This window comes from Cottoperca gobio, chromosome 14 (genome assembly GCF_900634415.1).
Source record: "Cottoperca gobio chromosome 14, fCotGob3.1, whole genome shotgun sequence".
Taxonomy (NCBI): domain Eukaryota; kingdom Metazoa; phylum Chordata; class Actinopteri; order Perciformes; family Bovichtidae; genus Cottoperca; species Cottoperca gobio.
In genome coordinates this window covers 4,936,802-4,954,227 of record NC_041368.1, presented here as the reverse complement: position 1 = coordinate 4,954,227, position 17,426 = coordinate 4,936,802, and the positions used below count along the sequence as shown (strand labels likewise).

At 40.7% G+C, this 17,426-nt stretch overlaps 1 protein-coding gene across 9 annotated transcripts in view; it reads left to right on the top strand.

Moving 5' to 3' along the window:
• auts2a (activator of transcription and developmental regulator AUTS2 a) overlaps nucleotides 1-17,426 on the top strand; it is a 290,775-nt gene that overhangs the window by 54,527 nt on the left and 218,822 nt on the right. For 7 of the 9 annotated variants that reach the window (XM_029447937.1, XM_029447938.1, XM_029447944.1 and 4 more), the window contains exon 3: nucleotides 13,831-14,040. In XM_029447937.1, the coding sequence (XP_029303797.1) occupies nucleotides 13,831-14,040 (210 nt within the window). The remainder of the gene's footprint in view (nucleotides 1-13,830; nucleotides 14,041-17,426) is intronic. The other 2 variants (XM_029447942.1, XM_029447939.1) reach the window with 1 other exon arrangement.

Here is a 17,426-nt window from a genome sequence, read left to right as displayed (position 1 = left end):
GCATAGCAACAGCTCTAAATGATAAACAGTGACTTCACTTAATTCTCCCTGGAAGAACTGTATTTGCAATGTGAAACTATCTGGAAGTGTATTCTGGTTCATCCCCACTGTGTCTTTTCTGGCACAGTCTCCCTCCTCTATTGTAGAGATGGTGAGCTTTTGCTGGGTTTCTAATTACAAGTGGAGGGGCAAGTCTGTGGTCTCTGGTTACACTGCTGGCTTTAATGTCTGTGGGCTATAAATAGTGCAGGTGTCAGCTCTCTGGTGAGCAGCAGCCTCTGCTCAGTCTTTATAGAGGCAGGAAATAGAGCTCTGCATGCACACACACAGTGTGCTCCATTGATTTAACTTAATGGTAACTGGGCTGAGGTAAGCTGTGTTTGTGCAAAGCAGTTTCCTTATGGAAAGAACAATATGGACCCATTTTCATCCTGTGAGGACATAAGATGCAGCACAGCATTTTGGATACTGACTGACTGAAGGCATCACTTATCCCATTTTCTATCATATTTTATTTCCTGAGGTGTTGATAAATAATATTCATGGTTGCTTTCAGCAAACACAAACAAAATATTTAACTAGAGTAAGCAAATGAAAATGTCTGATCTGCTGTGATATGAAAGACTGAACATTGCCTCTTCATTCGTTTGTTGATCCTTTGTTAAGTTATTGATTTATTATTGCAGCTGCAAGATTATTATTTTTGAACAACCTGAGGTGTCATTACTACCGTCTTGGTGCTGCGCTGCACTTTTGAGACATCCGAGAGAAGATTCGCATTCGGTTGGAGCAACAAGTTCTCAGAAACATAACGAGTGAGCATCAGGGCAATTTAATGATCTTCTTTCCGTACCCAGTTGCTAAGCAACCTGTACTGTTCTGTCTGAAGCCAAAGCGTCCCAAAAGAAAAATCACGTCATTGGTCTGAGGAGTGGAAGAATGATAGCAGAGAATGTACAGCAACGGGGATTCAACCATCTTTTCCTGCATGTTGACCCTCCCAAAGTGCCCACACGCTACGTTTATAACAGCACCTCTGTATGGGTTAAAGCAAATGTTCCAATGTAACCAAAGGTGTGATAATATGAAGAGAGCTAATCTCTTCCTGCTTGGTGGTCGAAGCATGAAGAGATGACTGATTCAGTAGTTCAGGCCGGAGCCCATTGTGTCATCCTGCTGGTCTAATCTAACAACCATTCCTTGGCTGGAGAGCCCATGAAGGGGACCTCTTTTGTTCAGATGCCATTAACCGAACACCGGTGTCGTCTGGGAATAAAAAAAGAGCAAATTAAACCAACTGCTATAAGTTTTTCTCTACTGAACACCACTGCTTTACTGCCTGACAGCAGTCTGGTTTTAGCAGCAAGCAGGAGAATAGCACTTTCAGGACAGGAAGGCTTCGGCATCACCCACCATTCAATCCCTCCCTGAGTCTGCTGTGAATCATAGAGGTGGAGGAGAAAAGAGAGAAATAAGGGGGAGTGAGAGCTGTTGCTACAAAGCCACAGCTTGAGCGAAATCAAGCATTTCTGTTTCCCTCCTCACCAAACCTCAGGGGAGGGCTGCTTTTCCTTCTGCGGTTATTGTTCTGGCTGCACCGCACACAGAAATCACAGAAAACAAAGCTCTTTCTCAGACAACAGTGGATAACAAATGGGCTTGGTAAACTTCTGAGAGGATATGTCAAAATTGCACTTTTTGCCCACTGAGGCAGTTGATGCTCACTGTATCTGATTCTTTTTTATCCATTAAACATATCTGCAAGATTAAAATAGTCATTTCTGAGACTCCTATTGTTTTTGTAATGTTCTATATTTAGTATAGCTTTGCTTTTGTTTTGTTCACATCTTTATTGCGTGCACGCAGTACATTTCAATAGCTTACACATTGTGTAAGTGCTTACATTACAAGGATGCTGTTACTAGTAGATTCTTAATCCAACTTTAACAGATGTGATGAGCAGTCTACTGGCTGTGCTCAGATGTTTTCCTTTGAGGCACTGATGATCAACTGCAGTCCTCATTAGAGCTCCCCTCTGGCAATAAAACCACCACAATAATATGCTTCAACAAGGCTTTCACATCAGGTCTGAATCCAGGGGGATGCTGAGGAAAGCTTTGCTCCTTTGCTGTTGACCTGTAACCACAGCACATGAAGACCCACAATCTTTTTCCAAAACAAACGTTGTCGACTGAGCAGGAAGCTCATTAACATGTGGCAGTTCAATGGACAGGTTAGATTACTGTTCTAAATGGAAATCTTAACAACTCCTCTGTCTGGTGTGTCAAATAACTCGACATCCATTGAAAAATACTCCGATTAAGTTAAAATCTTTGGAAAAAGCTATCAAGTGGACCTTGAGATGGTGCAGGTGCTCATTTGAGCCCTGAGTGCTGCCTGTATAGGGACTCAAGGAGCCTGGTTAACACCGGTTAAAAAAGCACTCGCTTCTGCTTGTCTGTTGCTGTGAGCACAAAGTAACTATGAACTTTTTTTTATCCTCTCCTCAGTCAGAGGACAATGTTTAGACAGATTGTAGCAGGACAACGAGCCTGAAACAATGAAAGTGAAGCCAAAAAAGTAAGGGGACATGCCACCCCTCTTCCCAGTGGAAAATATGTCCACGTCTTGTTATAAAGTATTTTTCAAGGGAAATCAACATTTAATATTCTAAACAAACATGTATTCAGTTACTGTCGAGCATGATGACTGCCTCTCACCAGACACTTTGAGGAAATAATAGTGCACATTCTGCTACTGCTCTCAGCATACCACCACTACAGCCTTCATTACACGCTGCCCTCACTTGGTCATGAATGCCACTCATTTCCTGCTACCAGCTCTTCGTCATATCCCCTCCAGCTCTTAGGACCTTCGCTTTCCTCTTCAAAAGCTTTCACTGTTTCAAGGGAGTCAGTCTCCACGGCATGTGGCAAGCTTGTCAATTTCTAGTTAGTTGAAAACAAGCAGCATCACAAGCTCTGTGTCTGTGTGCTTGGCATGCATGTGAGGTGCTGCTGGCGGTTTCCTAAATGTGGTTACAAACTTGGCACAAGATCGTTGTCGCTTCAACATGTTTGACTGCAGTTGGATGCAACACTGTAGGCAGAAAACTTGTAGTATGGGATTTATTTTACTCTTACATATGTTGTTGTTGGTGATGCATCAGACATGGCACTTGCTGCCCGGGGACTTACTTTAATGATGTTGCCAGCTGATGTATGTGTGGTTGAGTATATTAGTGAGAAATATAAGTCACTTGAGGTGGCTGGCTGAGCTTTGTTTCACTCGAAGTTATTTCACTTAAATTGATGTGTGCTTTTTCGTGTGCGCCATCGCCTCTGGGATTTTCAGACATTTCTTTTTAATTATTGATGATAATATTTACTGCAGCTCAACATATCCCTGTGAAGTACTTATCCAGAACGTATCTTTTTTTACAGGATACTCAGCAGTGCACTGTGGCAGCATGAGTTCTAAGCTCACTATGCTCATTGCTGAATGTAGTTTCAGGCCCTTTTAATGTTGTGGATTATTTCCCGTGTTTTAAAATACTCTACCAGTTTTGTCTGCAGCTTCTTTGTGCACGATTGCATGTATTACAGGCAAAGCGTGCGGTTCAGTATCACCAAACTTCTTACAGTGGACGAAAGGTTCACTATCGAGATTCAGCTTCCTGAATTAACCTCACAATCAACAGAGCTGCAACACGGGCTGTGAAACACAGTTCAAGGAGAAAATCAAGGCGCTTAGAGCGTCTATAAACGATATTCTTATAATGACAATGTACCATATGATTATGTGAAGACCATGTGAAAGGGTTTTCATGTTGTAATCACCCTACATGTATTTATAAGCTGACTGTGCACATCCCCTCAGCCTTAAGGAGCTTTATAGTGACTTTCAGCTCATCGTTTAGCCGTCCGGCTGCCGTAAAAAGCCGCTGACTGTACGCTACTTCCTCAGACACGGTGTGAGACTTACTGGTCAACATAGTGGAGCGTTTCGCAGCTAAAGAGCCAGAGTCGTCCCTCATGATTTGGTAGAGAGCAAAAACAGAGAGAATATTGGACTTCATCAGGTGGACACAAACACTCCCAGTGAACGATAATGTTGCTCTGTAACTTCTGGACGTGGACATAACCACCTATTGCATCACATATATTGATCTTCACTAAGCTAATAGTTATCAATTCAAAATGATTTTACTGCTCACAGGAATGCTCTTGGAGATCTACTTGTGTCATCCCAAGTAATTACATATAAATATAATAGCCAATAGTATATGTTGCATAATGATCTGCTTATATACCCTTCCACAATCGGCCATTAGGCTTGTAAAAAGTATCTTATTACTGTAGATGTGAACATTAAATGTTTATATATCAAAGTTACTTTCAGTAAAATATTGTGCTTGTATGAATGTAATGTCTCTTGCAGATATTAAATAACTCATTGTGTCCAGCCGTGAGATGATTTTTAACAATGAGTGAGTTGTGAAGTGTACACAGCTAAACAAATTGGCCCTTCCCACAGAGAGTGAATCTTCTTCAGTAATAGTGAATGGCAGAATCCAATAGGAGCTCTGACCCAGTGCAGTCACCGTAAGCAATCTGTGCGCCTGTTTAAGCAAATGGTTCATTTGCCTTTACATCTGTCAGCAATTAGGTGTAATTATTTAAGCCAACAAGGGCAGCTTCAAAGGCTGAAACTATCCCACAGTGGCGCTCGCGCTGGGATCGTTCTCAGCACATCATTATTTTCTTCCTTGTTGTTTGTTCTCTTTTGATGAGGACAGTCTGTACTTCATCTTATTTCACAGTATGCTTTGCTCATTGTTGTCACCACATGTGCATGTTACGTTGCTGTTGTTCGCTTTACACTGAAATTATTTTATTCATTTTCTTCTACAAATAAGACGCGACCTGCCAGCTGATGTGTGTGTCTGGAATGGTCTTCATAGGTTTTCACAAAACAACTCTGTGCTGTTATTCGGTAACAGAGCAACACAAATCTTCCGGCGTCCATTAAAGGGCCACTCTGCCTGCTCTGCTTACTCAGAGTTTACCTTGAAAAAAAAGCCAGGCTGTATCTGCTCCTCATGTTTATTGTTGTGTTTATTGTTCTCTGTTCTCTGCACAAGGCCTGATTTCCCTCCTGTCAAGATGCATAGTGAAGACACATGAACACACACACACACACATGCAGTGTCATGCAGTGTCAGAAATTCAAATGTATATGAATATGAAGATGTGTTGACTTAGGTGCTAAGTGAGATCTTTTGTTGCCAGTACGAACAATGCTGTAAGATCTTTTTAGCAACTGTATTTTTAGGAATAACCTCCCACCCACTACAGACCTGTTGGCTCTCTGGACACGTCTCGCTTTCCAAGCATGGTCAGTGTGGACACCGCGGAGCCCTTTGATCGCCGTCTGTGATACAATAAGTCAATCAATCCAATTAATACAATTTTATTTATATAGCCCAATATCACAAATGTACCTCAGGGAGCTTTAAAATCTGTACAGCAATATGTGTGGCCCACATCGCTTTGTTTTATTTGGGGAATCTCAGTGTTGTGTTTCCCCCCGGACGCCTGATAAGACTGGGTGATACAAATGGAACCATGTTGCTAACATCTCCCATTACACCATCTCCCCTCGGTCCTCTCTGCCCTGTATCTGTATTTGTTTAACTGCCAGAAACATCCAGCAGATCGCCAGGCGCAGGGTATCCCCTTGTTTTGTTCCCCTGCACCCTTCTGACTCAAATGGGAGAAAATAATATCTCTGCTATGATGAGATTAGTGGCAGGAAATTGGCTAGGTGTCTTTGTCTGTGTGTATGTGAGTGGACACTATTTTGTTAGTCCCCGCTATTGCTGCGAGAGTGCCATGATGAGAAAGTCTGCGAACAAACATCTTGTAGATTGTTATGTCTGTCAGGGGAATCATTTACTGCCGACCTGAAAAACTCTACTAGCCTCAGACAACTCCCCCCACTCCCTTCTGTGTATTATGTAGCCATTCGCTCATCTGCACCTGAACATTCTCAGCAGCTGTGTGTGTGTGTGTGTGTGTGTGTGTGTGTGTGTGTGTGTGTGTGTGTGTGTGTGTGTGTGTGTGTGTGTGTGTGTGTGTGTGTGTGTGTGTGAGACTTTCGGACTATAGTTTTAGGAGGGAAGAATGCAGCTAGGAGGGTTTTTCATCTTTGAAGTATTGCTCTGCTTTGTGTTTCCTGAAATACGTTTCCAGTCTGTCTCCTACTCTAAAACACAGTATATAGATATGATGTGATAAATCTGCCATCTCCAAATAATTCTGGAGTGCTCTTAATTTCTCACCCACCATTAGTTTAACGGTTTAGTTGTTTTAGGTGATTGAGGGAAGTCTCTTTAAACCTTTCCTAGTGTCTCAGACAAAGTACACCATTATCCCTGATGTGTTCACTTAAAGTACTAATTACTATTATCTGTACTTTCTGCTGAAAGAGACAATGCACGTGATGTCACCGTAGGTGGAAGTCACTGCGGTTATGCCCACTAAGTGGCAGTGTCGGCTCTGAACAAAGCTAGCTTACAGTTTTCCAAATTAAAATGTGTACAAACCTTTCCTTACAAACAAAATATCCATTGCGGTCACTTTAATTATGCCAACAAATCCAGCCTTGAGGTACCTTGACCATGCGTTGAGGCTTCCGCATGCCATCAGGCTCGATTTGACACACACACACACACACACACACACACACACACACACACACACACACACACACACACACACACACACACACACACACACACACACACACACACACACACACACACCTGGCAAATTACTCATTCTCATACTCCCAGGCTGAAAACAGCTGCTCAGAACCCACACATCAACCTAATATCAGGCTTCAGTTCTTCCCCGGGGAGACGGGGTCACACTGGTGAGAACTGTTGTTTTTGGCCTGATGTTGTTGTTCATTATATTTTTAAATACCTTACATAGGAAATTCTGGATAAAACACTATGTTCAGTATGTCACCTAAAAGTGTTGTGAGGTATGATACGATTATGTGTGGATGTTAGTGCTTGAACTATGTCCTGTTTGAGTTACGCTAAGTTGCACTGATGCATTGTGTTTGATACAAATACCGTAGAATAAATATACCTCCCTAAACTCACATTTCTTTCCACATTTCCAATAGTTGGAATTAAACTGGAATTCATTCATTCAAACAAAGAAATTCTGACTCAATCTTTTTTTCAAAGACTTGCATACATAAAAATGCAGTGTTTGTTCGTTCTTAACATATTTTGATTTGTGTGTTCACCTTCTGATTCTCCTGATTTTATTCACCACTATTATATCGGCCCGAATGTGGTCAGAAGTCAGCATTAAAGGCTGAGTCCTAAATAAATAAAATAGTTATTTTGTTGTGTGAAATTCTTTCTTCTACCCTTTAACTTTTTATTCCTTTTTCGTTATTCAGGAGCTGCTGTTCGCTAAAGCAGCTCACGGCTCTTTTCTTCTTGTGTGATATCTCTGAGCTGCGTGTCAACTTGCTGGATGGACTGTTGAATTATGTTTTTGTAGGACCTTGCTCATTCCCTGCGATACTTTTCCTCTCTCAACTCTTGTCTCATTATTGTAGCAAAGCTGTTCTACTTGAGCTTCTTGGGGTTTGTCTTTCTCTTTGTTGCTTGAGGAAGAGGCAGTTATTAAGGCTCAGTGCGTGGGCTGTGTCTCCAAGTTGGTCAGTTGTATTGCTGATGCCAGCGCTGACCATTGGCTCTGTGGGCAGATGTGGGGTTTTCTCACACAAGTTTTTTCTTTAATTCAAGGACAAAGTGTGTGTTAGTCAGAACTACTCTGTTATCACTGTATAGTGTTGCACTAATATTAAACTACCAGTGCTACATTACCACAGATGAGAATTCTAGGTGTTTTTGTATGTGCTTCAGTCGATGTAGGCATCCTGACTTTGACGCATGCTACAGAGGGACTTGGAGGTTACTTATTGCTTATCATTACATTTACATTACAGTTCATTTAGCTGAACTGTTTGTCCAAAGCGACTCAAACCATGATTGTGGGTTTAGAACGAAACATTACAAATAAGAAAGATCTGACAAACATTTAGTTATTTTGAGTAACTATTTGATGCTAAGCCAGGTCCAACGGTTCTGTTCTGTTCAGCTCTGGATTGTTTTTCCAGCTGTATCTTTATAATCTTAATAAAATGTTTTGTAGAGAACATAAAGCCCATAGTGATACAGTAGTTTGTTCCATCGTAACATAAGCATTGAATTAACCCTTGGAATACAAGCTCTATTTTCTTTTACTGGGTCATCACCGTAAACTAACGTTCTATGTTTTGCACGTGTGGCTTTGTGCTGTCAGTCAATGCTGTAGAAAGATTATAAATAATGTAAGCAAAACTATACCTCAAAGTACAATCTTAAATTGTATTATTATATTTGATCACTGTGTATGATGATCACTGACTCATGGGTAAATAGGCATTTTGGATATTTATTAACATTGAAATGCAGACTTTTGGACTTATTAAATTAAACATTTAAATCCTCAGATTGATGGCAAATAGTTGGTTATTACTAGAGACTTGAAAGATTAATTTTGGATCTACTATTTATGAGCTCTGGCTTGATTTTGATAATCTGCAGATTAAACTTGATTTAATCATTTAATGTACACACATTTTGAAAATAAATACTCATCATATTATCTAAGAGTCTAAGATGACATATACATATTGCCTCTTGAATCCAAAGATATTCAGTATACAATAATGTACAACACAGAGACACGCAGCTCATGAACAGCAGAGTAATTACACAGCAATCATAGTGTGAAATAAAGTTCTACTGCCTATCATTATCTGCTTCTTCCAACAAACTTGGATCAATACAGTTTGAAGGAGATGTTTTCACAGCAACATGTTTCAAAGGATTTGAGTAGATTTACTAATGTGAAAGATCAAAGTGTAGAACTTTTAACATACATTTGTTAATGTAAAGTAAATATAGAGTAGATGGTATGATCCTTACTATGCTTACATCCTAGTAACGGTTGGTAGTAATGGAAGGTTTTAGGGCAGGTGACCATATTTACCATATTTACCATATATACCATATATACGTGTGATTCTGACCTGGGTTTGAACTATTGGATTACACATGAAGTAGGTCCGCTAATCACACCTGTAATTGGTTGCCTCACCACAAACAGCAGCAGTGAATCACCCATCACTTTGTTAAACCTAACACTTAGAGCTTGCTTAATGATATTTCACACCTACTATAAATAAGATAACGAGGTCAAGGACTCCCTGAAGCATGAGAGACATGTCAATGCTCAACCTAACTAGCTAGCTGAAATTGATAAGGGCTGTTGTCCCAGAGTACCCCTCAAAGAGAGATCGTACTCGGCAGTCTTTATTAGCATTCATTAGATCTCCTATTGTTGTTTACTTTGTCTGATGTTGTGTAGAGGTGTGAGACGTGTATGTGTGTCGATGTACTTTGAGCTCAGTGCTGAATGCAGCAGTATCGTGGGAAGCCAGATTCATTAAGCCTCTGTTCGAGTGCGCTCTCTGCCTCTCTGTCTCTCACCATCTCTGTCTGTTACTGTTTTCCGCCACCAGCCCATCCCTCTCTTTTCCTCTCTGCCGGGAGCCCAGTTTGTGTCAACTCTAGTGTGTCAGTAATACAAGTTGATCAGACTGTTTGATTAGCCTCTCACCGGCTTGTTTGTTTGGTGGTTCAAATGTCAGCAAAGAGAGAAGGGTTCTGCTTGTTTCATCTACTGCTGTGGACGTTGAGTTCAGAGGACTCCTGCACACAGAGGACGGACAGCAAAGGTTCTCCAGAGTGCTGTTCAAACATATGACAAAGGAGAGTGAGGAGATACAGAGGCTGTGACGAGCAGGATAAGAATTCATCAGATAAAATAAAAACCCTGTAAATGTCAGTAAAAAGTAGTAAGATGAAGGTTGTCTAACGGAGCGTCACAAAATAAATCCCAAAATACAACTATGTGAAGTACTTGTATGTATGATGGTGTCAAAACAATAGTTTCGTATCGGTGAAATTTGTCAACTGAAAGTTAGCAGGTAGTTTTACCAAACATTGATGATGTTTGGAATAGTTAAAAGCAAGAACACCCGTGCTGCAGTGAGTATTAAACCCTGCTCCTGGAATCATCCGTTGATCGCACTTTATGGACCGATTCATTTCAGTTAATATTGCAAACTGTAATAGAAGCAGAGCCGTCCAATGTTTTATTCAACCTCTCCTCGACTGTGAAGGTAGCATCATAGACTAACTAATCCACTTTCATTGAGAGCTCCAGACGAAGCACGGTGGATGTTCTGGAGGAGACTTTTTTTACAATGTTACTGTATATTAAATGTTAATGAGGAATGTTCAGGAGATAATTGCACAATATTAATATACTGCAGCAGCTTCTGGCATTTGATTGTTTACTATTTTCCAGTTCCAGTTTTCAAGCATATCTGGGTATCTGCTATAATGACACACCAACCGTGAAAGTTATACAGTAGATCCCTTCCAGACGTGCTTAAATACTCTGCTTTGAATAATATGTTATGATGTTTTGTTTTTTTACAACAAATACATTTCTCAATTTAACATTATCGTACCCTATTATACCCTCATTGAAAAATCCAGAATTTATAAATATGCAAATGTTTTTCATTTCAAAAGTTTAAATGCTGGAGTTCACTGAAGATGTGATGTCAAAAAATCTCTGCTCGTACGTACGCGTCTTAAACTCTCAAACTTGTGCAACGCAAAAACTTTCCCCATTCTGCAGAAGAATGTCAAAACTCAAACTGCACATACATCGTTCTGCACAGTGAGGTCAAACATGGGGAGTGGACGGGGACTTTGAGTAGTTAAGTAACTTCTTTATCAGACATTAGACGGGAAAAATTAAAAAATCCAAAAAAAAACAAAATAAAGTTAATTAAAACAGCTGCCTTTCACATACCAGGATACCTGCAGACATGCATTGCATCTAAATGTCACGGTGTAATTACTTTGTACACTGCCAGACAATCACAGAAATGAAAGGTAGTGGAGAGAGAGCCATATTGAGCAATTATTTTTTTCTCAGTGTCATCCCATCCGCAGGCTCTGAAATGAGGAATTTGTCTTGCTATTGTTGGGTGGGCAGGCAAAACATAATGTGCATAATTTATTCCAGGCAATCAGTTAGTTTAGAGGCTCAGAAGCATGCAGAAAGCTGGCACAATGGATGCTCTCTCAGCCCCATCATAACTTTGTCACTTAAGCTATTCTGTACACTGACAATGCATGTCATGTTGCATTATTTGCCTTGGATGAGTGTGGGCGGGAAAGGCAAACAAGATTAGTTGATGCATGCACTTGTTTTTCTACGAGTGAATTGAGGCCTTTAGAGATGGTTTAGTGAGTCAGTGCCAGTAGCACACCCATCAAACTGACAGCAGTGCATATCTGTAACACTGGTGATGTAATTCTCTACAAACACGCTAAGTTGCTTCGAGGTGGTCCTTCAACGAGTAACTGCTGCTGCTTGAGATGTGCTGGATTCTTTTTTTCACCAGTATTTTGTGGAAAATCTGCCTTGATTTCATTCCTTATATGCACTGCACACCACATATGAGTCACACTGTGGTTTCTGTGGGCTGTGGGATAACTCCTGGACTCAGGCAAGGTTTTGTAGAGTCCAGCTTGAGTGCTGTTCAAAGAAAAGGCTATAAACCAGCCGCACATATATATTACTGCAGCCTTTCTGCACTGCAAGTAAAAGTCATCATGCAACATTTGATACAGAAGTATTAGCAGCACAAAATGCTTAAAGTATCAAAAGTAAAAGTACTCAATTGGCAGTAGACGAGGAAAACATCATGTATGATTGTATTAATAATGTTATTTGATTATTGTTATTACTGTGTATGCAGCATTTTATGTTGTACCTGGTTGAAGTAAAGCTCATTTGAACTGCTTTATAGTCAGTGGGGTAGTTAATTTATTTTGATGTAAACCTTGATCTTCAAAGTAAAGGGTCTACATTTATAGAGCACTTTTCTAGTCTTAGAAACCACTCAAAGTTTACAACACAAGCCAGCATTCACCCACACATTCATACATTGGAGGCAGAGGCTACCACACAAGGCTCATCAGGAGCAATAAACATTCACACACACATTTACACACTCAATTTGGTTCAGTATCTTGCCCGACCACACTTGTACGCTACAGTGCCCAGGGATCAAACTGCTGACCTTCCGATTGGTGGACGACCTCTGTACCATCTGAGCTACAGCCAACCGCAACTATAGCTGTCAAATATATATGCAAATAAATGCAGTGGACTAAAAAGTACAGTATTTGCGTTTTAATGTAGTTGAGTAACATAAAATAAGTACATCAAAATGATACTTAAGGGTCATACATGTATAAATGTACTAATTTGCATTCCACCACTGGAGAGTGTCCATAGTGTTGAACCTGAACAAGGAAAATATTATATCATTTAGTCAGAAATTCATTTAATTAATTAATTCAAGTAGCACAGGTATGGAGGAATTAAGAAAGTGTAGATAAGACAAGACATGGCAATAATACTGGGAAAACAGCAAAGGGGTCCCATCGTCATGGGTAAAACAATGACGGTGCAAATGCACCCAGAGATTAGTCCTTTAAACTAACACAGCAAACATACGCTATGTTACATTTCTTGGCTGTTAAAGTGTCCGTGTATCATTGGTGCTAATGCAGTATGACTAGGTACTCTCTTCTTGTCTCTCCTGCCTCCCTGTTGAAATGTTGCAGAGCATTGCCATGTCATTAGCTCAGTTGTGTCAGATTTGCACCTTCCCCTTCAACAGTCAGCCTCCACTCTCGTGTCTGCTACGCCAGCTTAAATGTCTCCCTGGTGGTATTAACACCAATGGCTCTTTGGTCAATATTGGAGCAAAGCAGGTCACCTCTTCAAATAACAAAGCTGATTTGTTCCATGAGCTTTACTGTGCACGGCTGTGATACATCACACAGTCTCTCAGTAGCAGATGAGTAGTTCTATTGATCAGCACTGTCAAACTGTATAACCCCGCGTGTGGACCGCGCAATATTGGAGTTGTAGCTTATCGGTTTGTTTTCAGAACCCAGTTCTCTTCATGAAAAGAAATGTCTTCTCATTTAGTTTTTATATGTTGACGGGCAAACTGAACTTAGACATTTTGATGTCTGGTGAACACAAGCTCAATCGAAGTTTCTGATCAGCTTCATCTTCGCCCCATAATCTTCCTCTCCACTGTGTAGAGGGAACCACTTTTACTTGTGCTGTTCTTTGTAAAGAAAAAAAATTGTGTTACACAACTACACTATCTAAAGCCTTTCTGCACCATTGCCCCCCAATTTTGAGCAAATTCACTGCACTGTTTACGTAAAGTGGAGATTGGCTATCTGTCCTTCATGAGTGGATATTCAGCTCTCGAGTGTGTTAATGAGCTGGTTTTTCTCGGATATAGAAATGAAATGAAACTTTGCTTTGCGTGTTGATGGACTGAATTATTGAGGGCAGATACTGAGCAGCTTCTTTGCTCCAGCTGTGAGACTCTTAAACTCATCGTCCACACTCCCCTATAAAAACAGTTCTTATGTAGCATTAAGGGACTTTAACTACATGTCGTTGTGCTACCCTGTGTTGTACAGTGACAGTAAATGAACCTTGAACCTTGATTGCAGAATCCTCAAAGGTGTTTGTTTTGGACTAATTCAGGCTTTCTCTTGTGTTGTTTCCTCTTAAGAAGAACTTGACACTGAAGCCCCAGGAGTGCAAAGACGAGCAGACAGGGCCCCTACACAAGAAAAAGGCTGCCCGGGTCCCCAACGGCCTGAGCCTGGAGCCCTGCAAGAACAAGTGCCACAAACAGTCTTCAGACCAGGAGAACAACCCCCGCCTGGCGCACACACAAGGCAAGAGGAAGAAGAAACACCTGAACAAGAAACACACAGTGGTGAGTTTTAAGTTATTTCCTTTGCACAGTATTTATACAGTAATCATATCATATGTGCAATAAATCATATATTGCAAACGTGGCAGAGTACTACAATTCAGTTATGAGCTGTTATATAAATGGATGCAGCCTGTTTGACATCCTGTCATTTCAGTGTAAATGGAGATGAAATGAGAAGCTAATATAAAGAGTGTGGTCTGTGTCTTGTATGAGAGATGTTCTCTGTATTAAACAAGACTATGCATAAAACAATATTCATCTCAAAAAGAGAAGAGATGATTTATGGCAGATTTCGCTATACACTATTTCCCATCTGCCGTCCCCGTGCAGGTACACACTGAACAATCACTAAACACATTCATTTACATGCAACACCATAATCATACAGACACATCTAAAGCTCACATCAACATATAAATACCAGCACATTCATCCAGTGCAACAATAAAATCACAATCCATTTTCATCCATCTTCTATTACATTACTTTACTGTACTCTTTCATGATGTCATTTTGAAGTCAGTGAGTTCAGATGTTTTCAAACTAACGCTGTAGCTGTTTGTTTCCTCTTGGCTCAGCGGTCACTTTGTGTTACTGCACCAAGTGTATGTTTTCTCCTATCAAATCTGTAGTAAGAGCAGATATTCTGTATGATATTCTTTAATGCAGACTTCTGCGTGGGCGTGCGTGTGTGCAGCTCATTGTTCAGCACACTGGAGATGTTTGGCCCAGAAGATGTTGTACCTTGTTTTAATGTTATGTGCATCCAGAAATGAGAAGGTTTCCAGACATTTCATTGTCCTAAGCTGTTGCTTACAGTTTCTCAGAGCCTGTCTCTGGGAGTTCTTTAAACTGAATTAACACTGTATCAAAACGACTATATCACAGGTCATGTTACAGGAAGTAAATAACTCTGCTTAGTTGTAAATGTTTCATCAACATAAATTACAGCACAACTGGATCCCCTCTGTAATAGTATTTATTTTATAATGTGGGGTTGTCATGCAAACTACTAGTATTCTATTTACATACATATTATATGATATATGGTGGTGTTGGCAAGAAGTAACAATGTGGCTAAAGATTAGTGTAGAGCAGGGGTCAGGAACCTTTTTGGCTGGGAGAGCCATAAAAGACAAATATTATTTTATGTATTTCCTTGAGAGCCATATATTTAATGCATTTGAACGCAACTTTATGCGTGCATTTTTTAGGAATAACACGTCTCTGAGTACTAATAGAGGTATCAGTGTTGCATTGAACAGGTGCTCTTTTATTAAATAAACTAAACGCTTACGTTATTTATCTCATTTATGTGCTCGTTTCAGTGTTTACTGCACGGGTGTCAAACTCAAGGCAATTATATCCGGCCCGCGAGAAAATATCATATGTCTGTCATAACTGGCCCGCCGGTTTTGGTAAATCCGCCCCCTACACACAAATACACGCACGCACACGCACGCACACGCACACACACACACACACACACACACACACACACACACACACACACACACACACACACACGTGTGTAAGTGTGTGCGGTGTGCAGTCAGAGACAAAGCGGAGGAAAGGAGAGGGGAGAACTAAAAACAAATCCACAGTGTCACTGTAGCATCTCCTATTGTAAACACCGTGTCTGTGTTTACTGCTTGTTCAGTGACACGTTCTGCTGCTGGCTTTGGGAGTGGGTCTACCATTTCTCACAAGGTTTGTCAGAAACTTAATGTCGAGGCTGTTTTTGTTACAAATGTAAAGCAGAATTCAGAGACGAGCAATTATCTGGATCATATGTCGGTATTTATTTCAGTTTGACATCTTTAGTGACATCACATGCACGTACAGCACACCCATGAGTCGTGGTACAGTGTAATGTTTACCTGGTACAGGTTGAATAAATGAAGCCAAAATGCTCTAGTGGTGTGAAATATCGCGTCTAGGCTAGGCCTGAACATATATTTGTGTGTAGGAAGGTGACAAGGTCACTAATGAATATTTATGCTACAGTGATGCAGTGGTGTATCTCTACCAGCAAGGACTATCTGTCAGAGAACTACCTACTGTTTATACCACACACACACACACACACATATACACGCACAAGCACACGCACACACACACACAAGCACAGTGAGGTTGTGCTCTGACATTTCTCTGGGAGCGGCTCTGTCTTCTTGAGCTGCATATTCAAGGGCATGTGTGTGTAAGTCGGTGCAGGACACACAGACACGAGATAAAACAAAGACACAGGTTACAGGCTCAGCATCTTCTTGTTCAATCTGTTGCTGATTGTAGCACACAATAATCATTTGAATAGATGACTATGTTGCAGTTGAAACATTCATTCTGAATATTGGGCGTCGGCTTGCTTTTAACGGTACATTTTGATTAAAATATGCCAAATTCTTCGGCTCATACTGGTGTTCCTCTGACACATTTGAGATATGAGAGAACTTCAGTATTTACAGAACACTAAGGAAAGCTCAGACATATAACACTGCAAGTATTCAGTGGTGAATGTAACTAAGTACTGTACTGTACAGTATACTCTGGCTTTATCCCGTGGCCTTTGCAGTAGACCTCTGTTGTGAGGGTCGTATCTCGTCCTGTGCTGGTTAATGGACAGATGGTGCTACCTGACACTTTGAAGGTTGTCTTATTCTGCTGTGGTGGCTGAGCTTACACTACAGAAAAGACTGCATGGAGCCATGTGTATGTGAAACTGTGCCTTAATAAGTCTGTGTTCATTTCTACCTTGATTTCCAATGTGTGTGTTTGTGTGTTGGATACTTTGGCAGGTGGCTATGGCTGGCTGTGTGTTTCGGTCCTGAGTGGTGTTTGGGCTGTTGGCAGCGGGAGCTGGTCTCCTCATCGCAAATGCATTTACGCACATGCAAGCTCACACACGCAAACACATTCACCACATTCTCACCCACCCTCTTTCTCACCTACTCACACACACACATACAAACACAAACTCACTTTCCATAACCCTCCAAACACATCACAGGTGACATGATGCGACGGGTTAAATGCACAAATGTGAGCTCTCTAAATTACAATGGCTCCCTTTAATCTTTAACCATTAACGATTTTAATGATTATAGTACTGATGATGATGATAACCTAACGTGTTTGTGTTTGGCTGCTAATGCCCAGACTCACCATTCTTAATTCAAAAAGGAGGTTTTCCTTTTGTTCCCTGCAAAATGCAGACAGACATATCAACCTTGGTGCTCAATAACATCCTAATCTGTCACGCTTTATGACAAATGCATAATTAAAAAGATCATCATGTGCGCCCTACGCCACCCCTTTTTGTCCTCTCTGCAGGGAAACAAGCTGCAGAGTTATCTAGCAGAACCATTATCTTTTCTTTGGCTTCA